This window comes from Aethalodelphis obliquidens, unplaced genomic scaffold, assembly GCF_003676395.1.
Source record: "Aethalodelphis obliquidens isolate GAN/ISIS:26980383/991018 unplaced genomic scaffold, ASM367639v1 scaffold58, whole genome shotgun sequence".
NCBI lineage: Eukaryota > Metazoa > Chordata > Mammalia > Artiodactyla > Delphinidae > Aethalodelphis > Aethalodelphis obliquidens.
This window is the reverse complement of record NW_020838002.1, coordinates 6672520-6684847: the sequence shown is the minus strand read 5'-3', so window position 1 is coordinate 6684847 and position 12328 is coordinate 6672520. Positions and strand designations below refer to the sequence as shown.

Sequence of the window (12328 nt, the reverse complement as noted above, 5' to 3'; positions counted from 1 at the left end):
ATCAGCCCTCAGTGAGCCCCCCTGCTGGCCTGGGCCGATGCGCACACCCAAATAAGTCTGTGTAGCCCCTCCCATACATGCCAAAATGCCACCCAGGGGCCACTATGACAGGTAAATAATTGGCCATCCTGCCAGACTTGGAGTCCAGATCATTTTCTAGGGGGAGGGAGGGAGGAAGGGGAGAGTCCTTACAGGTCAAAATGCACTAAGAGAAAGACAGGTGGAGATCTTCCTTCCCCAGCCTTGTAACCCGGCTCCAGGTTCAAAGCGGGTAGGGGTGGGGGCCGAGCTACCCTGTCTACACGTGGGCAGGTGTCTTCCAGCTTGGGCAGTGTTCTGACTTTGGCAGGCACCGCCTGGTCATCGCCCTCGGGCACACCCAGGCTGCACTCGGGGGTGCCCTACAGCTTCCTGGCCGAGCCTGCATCCTGGGGTGGGCACCTCCGAGCTGAGGGTTTACTCCTGGCACTAACCCAGGCTGGTGTGGGCAGGGGGTCTGGGAGCACACTCCTGAAGAGAATTCACTAACAGTGCGGTGATGAGCATGGCTGACCTCGAATGGCCTGTGGGAGACTTGGCTCCTGATGGAAATGGCTACAAATAAAACACCACTGGTCCTGAAAAAAAAAGGGTGGCTGGAGATGGCTCTGACCTTTGGGGTTAGGAGTTAGAGGGGATTGGGGGGACTCCCGCCTGGCTCTGGGGGTCTGGGAGAGGACAGGGGTGGCAGAAGGGGGCAGAGACCATGGGGAGACCACTCTCAGACTCTCAAAGAACCCCATGCTGCCCTTTAAACTTGCCATGAAGTCAAGGAGAATGGGGGTGGGGAGAGAGGCAGGGTTAATTTTGGGTTAAAGTTTAGTTTCATAATCCAAGTTACAATAAGAAAGAAACTGAACGGAGAAAACAACAACCAACAACACTCAAAACTCTCAGGATTTTTCTTTTTGTTGTCCCTTCCCCCAGGCACAGGTAGGACAGAGGCTCGTTTATCGTGATACCAAAAAGCTCTCAAGTTAAAAAACCAGATGGAACAGGGAGACACTAGGCAGCTGTGCAACCCGCCCCCAGGGCAGGGGGACCAAGAGACGCTGGCCAGAGGGCCGGTGGGAGCCTCGGAGGCCGGCTGCACGGGCGGGAGCCGAGGAAAGGCGCCCGGTGCCCCCGCCCAGCTCTCTGGCTAACGCCCTCAGCAGCCCCCTGAGAATTCCCTGGCCCCTCCAAACAAGCCCCCAGCGGGTGGCTCAGGGGAGTGGGTCCTTTGTAGCTTGAGGCAGTGCCAGTTTGCATGGAACGGATTTTTACTGACATTTCCAAAGGGCCTCACTGTGCCAGTCTCTTACCACCGAGGGTTTGGGTCTTTTTGGCGTTTGCCCTCTGGGCTTTTAATGCCCCATTTCCTGGTACCCTCAGCAGCACCTCCCTCCCCCGGCCCTCCTCAGAGCCCTGTTACGTCAGACTAAACTTCCCTGGGTGCTCCAGCGGCCTGGCCGCGGGGTGTTGGGAGAGAGCTGCAAACCATGGCTCCCGGGTTTAGGAGGTGGGGGGCCTCTCGGTGGCCTGGGGGATGGGGGAGCACACAGCAGAAGCCCTGCTTGCTCAGGAAGGCAGAGGGCATCTGGGGGAGAGGGACAAAGGCCCAGCTCCAGCCTGAGCCCACAGTGCCGCTGGGGAAAGGTTCCCAGCTCACCCCAAGGGTCCCAGACCCCCTCAAAGGTTGGATTTGGAGACCAAATGACCTGGGCAACCTCATGGGAGGGAACACCCCAATTCCCTTGGCGGCTAGAGTCTCGGAGCCCTCTGGTCTCGGCTCAGAAGAGAGTCTGGGATGGCCCGGGGGCTTCAGGAAGAGCGGCTTCACGCCCTGGGGTCAGGGTTGGCCTCACGTGTGACCCTCAGGGACTCGGGGTTTAGCCCCGGATCAGCGAGCCCCCTTGCCAAGGGCAGCAGGGGCCAAAGGGGTGGGTTGCTCCCAGGCCAGGACCACACGGATGGACTCTGAGTCTCCCTTGGCAACCTAGAGCTTCTCTGGCTGGGTCAGAGACTCGAGGCAGGGGGCCTTGTGAACCAGCAAAAGCCAAGGAGGGAAATGCCCACGGGTGCCCTGAAGCCGGCTGTCAGGTGAAGGGGCCCGTCCGAAGTCCACAAGAAATCCATTTTTCTCTTTCGAGGGAGGGAATCATCATCTGCCTTTGGTTTGCGGTCCCGGGACTGACCCCCCGCTGGGGCCGCCCCCCGCCCCCCTCCGGGCTGTGCTGAGAGTGGTGGGCAGACGCAGCCGCACATCCAACAGGGCCTTTACCTTCCCCTGCACACTGGGCATGCCTGGGAGCCGCCGGGCCCGCACACCTTCCTACCTGATCCTCGTGCTGCCGCCACCGCTGCCGCCGCCACTGGTCCGTAAGCCGCTGCAGGGAAGCCTGGCAGAGAGAGAGGAGCTGGGGTGAAGGAGGGTCCTGGAAAGGGCCACGGACAGACGCGTCTCACAGGCCACGTCCCCCGCCCCGACACAGAAGACAGGGGTGGGAAGGGATGTCCGTGGGTCGGCCTTTAGGAGGGACATGGATAAGCGGCGCTCAGGCTTCTGGAAGGCACAGCATCTTTAGGTGTGTTTGATTGTCACACATTTGTCACCCGGGAAACTGGTTCTAGACGGCACACCAAAATAACGGAAGGGAATGAAGAGTAACTTCTCTCGAGAGCAGGGCGAGGCTCCCTGCGGCCCCTGCACGGGCACCTTGGTGATTCCCCAGGGCCTGTCAAGAGCTGGGTGGGGTCGAGCATGGCCCGGTCACAGGCAGGGGTCCCTGGGGTGCAGTCAGCCCTCAGCCATAGGCAGGAGGCCCTGAGGGTGGCCTCTTGACACTACAGGCACCTTGGCCGGGAGACGGCTTAAGCCTAGCCGTTCTCCTGAGGCCTCAGGCTGGCTTGGCCGTCTTGACTCCACACTTCAGTGCCAGCAGCATCACGGCCCCGGGCCCAGGGGTGAAGCATTCTGGGGGTCCAGCTCGGGGAGGAAGTGTGGGGCTGCAGAGACGACGTGGGGTGGGCCTGTGGCTCTGGAGGCACATTAGGGGGATGTAGATCTGGCCCTTCTGTCTGAGCTCCACCGTCCCAATCAAGGTGGCGCTGAAGGGTCTCCTGGGGGTTTTGATCTGACAACGCACCAGGCAGCGAGGCTGTCCCAGCCGTGGGACTAAACGTCAGAAGGACAAGGTGACCCAGCGTGGCTGCAGAGTGTCCAGGTGAAGGAAGAGGTGGGCACGTCCCCTCCCCTGGGCTTCTTTCGGCCACTAGCCTGTGCACGCACAGCCACGCCCTGGGACACACACAGACACACTCCCCCACGCGTGGGACAATCTACCTCCAAGCAGACCCGTGTCCGGTGCCTGTGGTTTTAAATGATGTGCCGGAAGCCAGCAGCAAGCAAACAGCCCAACGGAGGGGCTCAGCGTTGGCCACTGAGCCTTCCAGATAAGGAGCTGCTACAGGACGAGGGCGGTAAGGGAACATGCACCGGGGAGCAGGGGAGGAGAGAAAGGAGAGAGAGGGCCGTCCCCCAAACACAGCAAACTAGAAGCCCGCTAAACTCTAAGACTACTGCCCTAGCTACACAGAACTACTGGGGAGGAAAGAAGTTCAGAAGGGAAGGAGCTATACTAGAAACGTCAGGCTAAGCTACTTCAAATGCCAATGAAAAGAGACATACTTGCATTTAAATATGGTAATAGGGCTGTTGAAGGGGGAAAAAGAAAGATCCAGGTGAAATAAATGTACACAGCGATGACCCCTGCCAGACCAGGGAAGGGACTCCCCCACCAAGTCCCCTCCCCATTTCCTCCAGGCAGGATCTAGATTTCTGAAGATGTGGGTGCTTGCGCAAAGTGCTGAAGGAAAATAAGGAAGATGTCAAGTTATTTCTCCCCATCCCAACGCTACACCAGGCTCTGCTGCAGGCCCGGAGCAGGGCTCAGGGGACCCTGAGGGAGAAGGAAGAGGGCGGGGACAGGAGGAAGGTCCTTATTCTTTTGTACTCTCTCACTTCTTACTTGAAACAGGTTTCCTTGGAAGCATGAAAAAAATGGTGGTGGGGGGGGGAGGGAGGGGGGACAGAGCTGGGGGAGGGGAGTTGAGTCAGTAAGAAGACTTTTAACAAAAGCTCTCTTTTCTGGAGTTGAGTGCATTTTGGACAAAAAGTCCAAGAGAAAGAGAGAGGAAAGAGGGAGGAAAAAAAAAACCCTGATCCAAGAAAGGAAATCCATTATCCCTAATCTCAGATAAAGGCTCCTGCTGGAGACTGCTCAGCAGATACTGCTAAGGGCTGAATTTAAACTCAACCATCAAAACGGGGCTAAGCGGAGTGACAGGTGTTGGGGGCGGGGGAGCAGGGGAGGGGAGCCCCCCAGTGTGCCCAGAACAGCAGAGACAGCACCCACTCTGTGGCGACACAGCCCGCCGTTCCCCCTATCCCCCCGTGCAGCCTGGCCTCCTTGGGAAGCTCCTAAGCGAGGAGGAGAGAGCGCTGCCCCAGCATCCCGCCCCGGGGCTGTCTTCTCGGTCCACCTCCCCAGCTCCCTGCCATCCCCTCCTGTCCTGGGAGGCTGCCCAGCCTCACCGCTCACCCCAAATACATTCTCCAGATGACCTGGCAGCTAAGCCACTGATGCTATTTCTAAGGCCAATGGGCTCTCCTTGGTGGTGGGGCTTGTGGGGGATGCGTGAGCACAGATCCAGGAAAGGGGTGTGTGTGTGTGTGTGTGTGTGTGTGTGTGTGTGTGTGTGTGTGCATGTGCGTGTGTGTGTAGGTGCTGGGGCTGCCCCAGCCAGGGGCCGTCATGGGCCTACAGCTGTCCCCATGGAGTGCAGCCTGTCTCCAGGACGGCAGGAGGGACCTGGGGACCAGGAGCTTCCAGGGCTGGACCCGGAGGAGGTGGAAGAACAGGGAGAGCCTTGCAGATTCGGCTTCTGGTCCTGTGCTCAGCATCTCTCCCCAGGCCCTCAGGAGCCAGGGGTCACCTGCGGCAGACTCCCTCCTTGGGAAACCTCTTATTTTATTTTTGAAGGGATGGGGGTCTGGGTTGCCCTGGCAGGGGGTATCCAGGGGTTTACTGCGGGGCATTAGGCAGATCTGGCAGGGCTCAGGGCTCCTTGCTGCGGCTGAGGCCCAGGCAAGCGTGGCAGAGCCCCTGGTCCATGAGTGCCCGTGGCCACGCTAGCACCCCACTGCCCAGATGACCGTCCCCCGTCCGCTGCTGGCAATGCGGAGAAGGGCTCCCTCCTCGACACAGCCTGTCTGGCCAACACGTGAAGGGGGCAACCAGGCTTCTCCTCGTGAGGCAGGTTAGCCCCATAGCCAAGTGCACAGACACGAAGCCTGTCTGGGTTCAAATCCTGGCTCAGCCACTTACTAGCTGAGTGACTCTGGGCAAGCTGCCTTCTGTGCCTTGGTGTCCCCATTTGTAAAAGAGATGGCGATATCAGTCAGAGATTAATAGATGCAAAGCGCTTAGACGAATGCCTGCCGGGAAGTAAGCTTCAATAAGTGTTAGCTCTCATTCTGATGAAGCCCATCAGGTCTCTGTCCAGCCATCAGCCCTGCCCTCGAGACAGGGCTCTCCCTCACGCAGGGCTATTCCACCTTCTCCGGGGTTGGCCACGTGGTCAGATGGTCATTAGCACACAGGAGGCCTGAATTCCTACTGAGAACAGTGGTCTGGAACCTTTCAGGATGTCCCAACTTCATGATGTCATTTTAGTGCAGCTAAACCTCCATACCTCAACATTAGCATACGCGTTCTTTTCAGCTCTAACAACTGGGCCAAGCCGGCTGGCGTGACCCCAGTGGCTTAATACCTCCCATTTCTTAGCAGTAAATCAGGCAGCAACGAGAAAAATGTTTTGCTAATAAAACCTCAGGACTTGAGAGCTATAGGTTTCTTACCTGGCGACTCAGGTGTTAGGAAGGTAGTATGCCCCTCCTGTTAGAGAATCTTGCATTCAAAAAGAGGCTGCCTGGGTACGAAAGAACGAAGCACTAATGGTGGCATTCCAGGCACGGGCAGGTGCCACGCCTCCTAGGAGCTGTCATTCAGACCTAAAGACCCAATCTCACCAGTCCGGAGCGCCTCGCCCCACCAGCGCAGTAAAAGGATCACTGGGTTTGGCATCAAAGCCTGGCCGCCAGCCTCAGCTGCCCCTGGCTTGTTTTATAACTTGAGCACCGTGTTTCACTTCTCTGCGCCCCGGGTAACCAACTCCTGTCTCCTGCAAGGAGGTCAAGCCAGATGACCTCTAAAATCCCTTCAGCTCTGAGCCTGCAAGAGCCTGTCTTGCTGGTGTAAGAGGATGACAAACCCAAGTCCCTCTGTCACTGGAAAGCGGTGCCTCTGGGGTTGGCACTATCACACCTCTGGGGTAAGTAACTCATGTGAGAGCTGTTGCCATCCCACTGACAGTGAACGAGATGCTTTTCTGGACTTTCTGGATCTCTGAGAATTTAGTGCCAGTCAGAAGTCAACGGCACTTTTGGTTTTTTGGCGGCTTCTACGACGCCACACCTACTTTTTATTGCCTCTGTGGCACTCACCAGTTTTTGCCTTACCTAAGCACAGTTATTTTTACGTGCACATCTGATTTCTCCCGCTGGGTGGCAAATTCTTGTAGGGTGGGGACCGAGCCCCATGTCCCACTTGGGACCTAGTCCAGAGTCTGTCCCACCTTAGATTCTTGTGGAGCGTCAGCTGGTATGATGATGGTCAGATGCCCTAAGGTGGTGGAGGAGGGCCAGGGCTGGGAGGCACTGCTCTGGGTAAACTGAGCTGAAAGGCAGCACTGCCTGCATGTCTAGCTGCCTCTCCACTCCCGTGACCCTGCAGCCCAGGGGCAGCAAACTCAAATGCCTACAGGAGAGGGCCGGCAACAACAAGAAAAAGCACCTGCTCTGTCTAGCGGACTATCCTTACCGCTGGCCGCTCACTGGACCACTTGGGGAGTTTTCACAAATGCTGAGGCCTGGGTCCCACTGTTGGAGATGCTGATTTATCTGGTTTAGGGTGCAGCCTGGACAGGGGGACCTTTAAGTGCTTCCCAGGTGACCCCAGGGTGCAGCCGAGGGGGAGAACGTTTGGTTTAAAGGTTTTCAAAAATCGCAAAAGGTTGGGGCTTCCCTGGTGGCGCAGTGGTTGAGAGTCCGCCTGCCGATGCAGGGGACACGGGTTCGTGCCCCGGTCCGGGAGGATCCCACATGCCGCGGAGCGGCTGGGCCTGTGAGCCATGGCCGCTGAGCCTGCGCGTCTGGAGCCTGTGCTCCGCAACGGGGGAGGCCACAACAGTGAGAGGCCCACGTACCGCAAAAAAAAAAAAAAAATTACAAAAGGTTAAATTGAGGTGTACATCTGCGTACCCTGTCTCCCGCTAACCTTGTGGAAGGAAAGGCCCTCCTGAGAACACGGTGGAGAATCTAATCCTTGCGACCATCTCCTCTGAGATCCACTTCAGGGTCTCCGTTCAGAGCAGCGGGTTTCTAGCCTGGCTGAGGGAGCTTTAGCACACAAAGAATCAGGTAGGGCCTCTGTCTCTATCTTTTAGAGGCCTTCCAGATGATTCTGACGCATGCAGACATGCACAGGATTCCCTGTGGGATCGAGGGCAGAGAATCCTTGATGTAGAGGAAGTCTTGGGGTGTCCTTGGTTTTTAGTAAACACTGAAGGGCCCCACTGTCCTGTCCACCGCGGGGTATTAGGTCACGGGCCTCTTACTTTGCGTCCTCTCCCCTTCCCGGTTTGAGAAGATGCCGCCTGGGATACAGTTCTGGCTTGGTCACCACTTAATTCTGTGGCCTCGGATGAGTGAGTTCTGGGGTTCCTATGGCTCTGACACGCTGTGATTTCCGAGGGGAATCTTTATAAAACTCTCTCTTATAATGCTCGCTACCAGGAAAGACAGTTTTTCCTACATTGTGCTTGTTTTGAGCACTCTCCACCCGCTTCCCCAGCACACCCTGCATCTCCAGGAGGCGTGTAGAGCTGCCCAGGGTCCCTCTGAGGGCGGGCACTGTCACCCACCTGCAGCTGCTCCAGGCAATTCCTCCTGCCTCCCTCTTCCTCTGATGCCTGGGCCCAGCCCCCAGAGATTCTGATGATATGTCTGGGTGCAGCCTGGACAAAGGAAACTTCCAGTGCTCCCCAAAGCATGGCCGGAGCTGAGAACACGGCTTTAGGCACTGCTTGCTGGGGTCCTGGGGAGGCAGGAAGCAGAAAGCTCTCCCTGGGGACTCTGGCCCGGCGTCTTTCTCCAGGGGGGCCGTATTACCTCCCAACAGAGAGCTGGGGCCCACAGTGCCCTTGCTCACCTAGAACTGTTGCAGGGACCGACCTCAGAGGCCTCTGTAACTCCCGACCCATTCTCAGCCCCTTATGTGCTCAATAAATATTTATTGAGCACCTACTACGTGCCAGGCACTATTCTAAGCACTGGGGTCATAGCAGTGAACTAAACACACACACTCTCTGCCCTCACAGAGCTTCCAGTCACTAGTCCTGACGGGAAAGGGGTCTCCAGCTGTGGGCCCAGGCTGCACACAAACCAACTCCCCGCAAAGGAGAGAAAATTGGCTACCGAGAAGCAGGGTTTTGGGCTAGAGGGGAGCTCTGGCCACTCTGCCAGCGAGAAGGGGGCCTCTACCCCGGGCCCACCTAGCTTGCAGCCAGGCCCCTGACTGTGTGTACTATAGGGTCTTCTCATAGATGAGCTCAAGACGTGGGTGTGGCTACACCAAATCCTGCTTGGAGAGAGAAGCAGCGATCAGAAGACAGCCTTGCAGGACGGTGGAGGGTAGGGGGTGGCCATTCCAGCTAATTCTTTTCTCCAAAATCCAGCAAACAAAAGGAGAGGGAATGGAGGCATTCCCATGGCTATGATCTTGACCTATAGCCCCTAAAGGTCGTACCACTTCAATTCAGTTAAAAAAAATCACGAAGCTAGGCCCTTGGTACACGTGACCAAGACACAGGTCCCTCAAAATTCTTTTCAGTCAGGACCGACCGAGCTGGGGACAAATCCTTCCCTTTCTGGGCCCTAAAGAGTTCTAGCTTTGGCCTGACTATCTGGGGTCTTGGGGACAAGGCAAGGTTTCTCCGCAGTGCTGGCCAGAGGGCCAGTATCGGGAATGGCTGATACATTACAAGTGCTCCGCCCTGGCTCCTGGCCCTAGGAGGACACTCTGTTCCGCACTGCTCTCTCTCTAGCAAGACTTCAAGGGTGAGAGTGGCCACAGGGAGTTCACTCCAAAGCCAGCCTTCGCCGCTCTGTGACAGCAGTTTGTGGTCCTGGCTAGCCCAGGGACACCCACTTGCCCACAGAACAAACGTCAGCCTGTCAGAGACCAAGACCAAGACCTTCAAAGTGAAGGCGTTTCAGACTGTAGTTTCTAAGGAGACGTGAGCAAACTATTCTGAGAGTTTCTCCTTCTCTCCTGCACCACCCCTCCCCTCACTCTTCATAAAACTGCAATTTCTGCTTTGCAGACACTCTCCCACCTACCACCAATGGGTGTCAGGGCAAGCCACTGGTCTGACCATTGGTCCTGCTAGAGCTCACTGTGCAGATGGCTTTTTGTTTTGTTTTGTTTTTGCGGTACATGGGCCTCTGACCGCTGTGGCCTCTCCCATTGCGCAGCACAGGCTCCGGACGCGCAGGCTCAGCGGCCGCTCCGCGGCATGTGGGATCCTCCCGGACCGGGGCACGAACCCGTGTCCCCGGCATCGGCAGGCGGACTCTCAACCACTGCGCCACCAGGGAAGCCCTGCAGATGGCTTTTTACATGTCCTGTTCTCAAAGTTTCAGATGTCCAATTGCCAGTTAAAGAGTCAACATTTTGCATTCTCCCCATAGGATCTCTCCCTGAGCCATTTAAGTCTAAATGGCCTAAACTCTCCTGGGCCTCCTCTCTTTGCCTACTTTCCCCAGCTTCGTTCTTCACGGGCCTGTGCAAGGGCTCGGCACAATTCCAAACACCAGCCCTATAGCACCCACGTCCGTGCACCAGGACAGCAAACCTTCAAGTCTTGAGCACCCCAAGACTTTTTGCTGAAAGATCCCAGCTCCCACCTTGGCCCCATCACTAGCTCTGTGAGGCAGCTGACATCTGTGATCTCAAGCTCTCTCTCCTGTAAATGCAGTCCAGCACTTTTTGACTCCTGAGACAGGCTATTTTAGGTTTTGAATTGGGCACTGACTGGCGGACCATGGGATGGTCAGGGGGTCTTGGGGGAGACTCCCGGGAGGTGAGGGGGAGGCATTCTGGGGGCTCAAGGCAGCTGCTACGTACCCACCGGAACAGAAATCATTAAAAATTTGAACAGCCGGCAGATCACGCCACTGCACGTCAGCCCTAGGTGACAGGTGATGTGTAGAACCTTCTCTGTTCCTTTGTCTCCTCACCCTTAAAGCAGACGAGATGCTGAGAAAATGATCGTTACACTGATGATAAGAAGAGCACCTGCCACGGGGGCGCTTTCCACGGCCAAGAGGCTCCCCCCAACCATCTCAGTGAGCCCCCAGTGCAATACCCCCAGGAAGACGCTACTTGGTGAAGGACTCAGGTCCAGACAGTTAAGCTTAAAGGAAACCATGCACAACATGGCTAAAAGCAAGGTGGCAAAAATCCCATCTCCCACGCTCACTAGCTGTGCCACCCAAGACGAGTTATGTAACCCCGCCTTGGCCTCATTTTGCTCCTCTGTAAGCGCGACTAATGACCTCCTTTGAGGGCTGCTGTGAAATTCAGCGCGTTGGTGGCTCCGGTGCACCAGTATCTGGCATCGGGTGAGCTCTCAGTAAGTGGAATAATAACTTTTATTTCTATTTTTATTATTATTGCCCAAGGTAATAACAGTAGCGTGGCCTTCCTAGTCTAAAACCCTATTAATTTACACGACATTTCACATACAAAGGGCTTTAATAGATACCATTTATAATTTGCCTGTGAGTGATAAGGATACGTCTTATCTGAAGTACAAGGTGGGTAACGGGACGGCAGGAGGCGAGGGGCTCGCAGGGGCTTCAGGGAGGGCCTGGCTGCGGTGGCTGAAGACCGCCGGAGCTCGCGCGTCAGCTGCGCTGGCGGTCGCTCCTGCCCTTTTGCCCTTGGATTTGTTCAGTCCCTCCCAGCTCCTCTAGGAAGGGCTCAGCCAGAGGGACCTCTGGGGGCCCTTCCATCTAGTGGAAGCCTGCTCTCTCCTCTGTTGCCAGCACGTGCCCCAGAAAGCAGGGCTATGTCTCTCTGCTTCGTCACTGTGTCCCCAGCTTCTGGGGCAGGACTGTGATGCAGCAGGTGCTGGTAAGCAAGTGTGGAATGGGTGGAAGAGGAACGGATAGGTACAACAGGGTGGGCAAGAAAGGGGCTCTACCTGCTCCAGGCCTTACCTGAATCCTAGCTCATTCCAGGGCGGTGCCAGAGGTCAGACGAAGAGAGTGTGGAGAGGCCCTAAACCAGCTCCACTAAGAGCGATGCAGGACAGGCCCCACACCCTCCCCTGCAAACCCAGGCTTGCCCTGAGGCCTGCTCGGGCTCAGAGCAGGGCGGCAGGGCTTCTGAGGGGGGTCAGCAGCTGCACTCTCGCTCTCCTGTCCTTCTCTAGGTGACTGCAACTGGGCAAGGCTCTTGGCCTCAAAGGAAGCCAGCCCTGGGCAGGCAGCGCCCAGGGCCCACTGGGCCAGCTCAGTGCAGTCCGACAGGGAACAGCCTAAGGCAACGGTGGGGACAGCACCCCTGGTTCACAGAGTGTCTGCCCGTGAGTCCCTAGGTCTGGGAAGAAGTGGCATCAGCTTTTCAGTGCTAAAGTCTGTTGTCCAGCTGTCCTGGCCCAGGTAATAGGACAGCACCTGCCCAGATGGGGACCTCAGAATCATCAACAGAGGTAGGAACGCTAGGGAGGGAAGTCACGTAATGCTTCTGGGCCCTTACACTTGCTAATCCCTGGATGTGGAGTACCCTTCCCTCACTGGCTGCATGGCAAACTCCTATTTGCACCTCAAAACCCAGCTCAGATGGTGCCCCTTCTTGAAAGCTTTGCTGGCAGTCAGTGACTCTCCAACCCTGCCACCCCTCCCCCCCCCGTCAGACCACAGGGGGATACATCTGGCTGCCTGTGTGACGCCCCTCCAGGCTCTGACCTCCTCACTCGCTTTCTCAGGATCCCCTCCCAATGCCCAGAGAGGATCTAGCCCCCGGCAGGTCCTGATGACACTGTCCAGCACACTACCGAGAATGCGCTCTCATGGCCCACCCCCAACGGAACGCACCGGCAGCACAGGCAGTGACCCCAT

At 56.9% G+C, this 12328-nt stretch overlaps 1 protein-coding gene across 3 annotated transcripts in view; it reads right to left on the bottom strand.

Annotated features, from left to right (window-relative positions):
- MSI2 (musashi RNA binding protein 2) overlaps nt 1-12328 on the bottom strand; it is a 390324-nt gene that overhangs the window by 29005 nt on the left and 348991 nt on the right. For all 3 annotated transcript variants that reach the window (XM_027087140.1, XM_027087141.1, XM_027087142.1), the window contains exon 11: nt 2358-2420. In XM_027087140.1, the coding sequence (XP_026942941.1) occupies nt 2358-2420 (63 nt within the window). The remainder of the gene's footprint in view (nt 1-2357; nt 2421-12328) is intronic.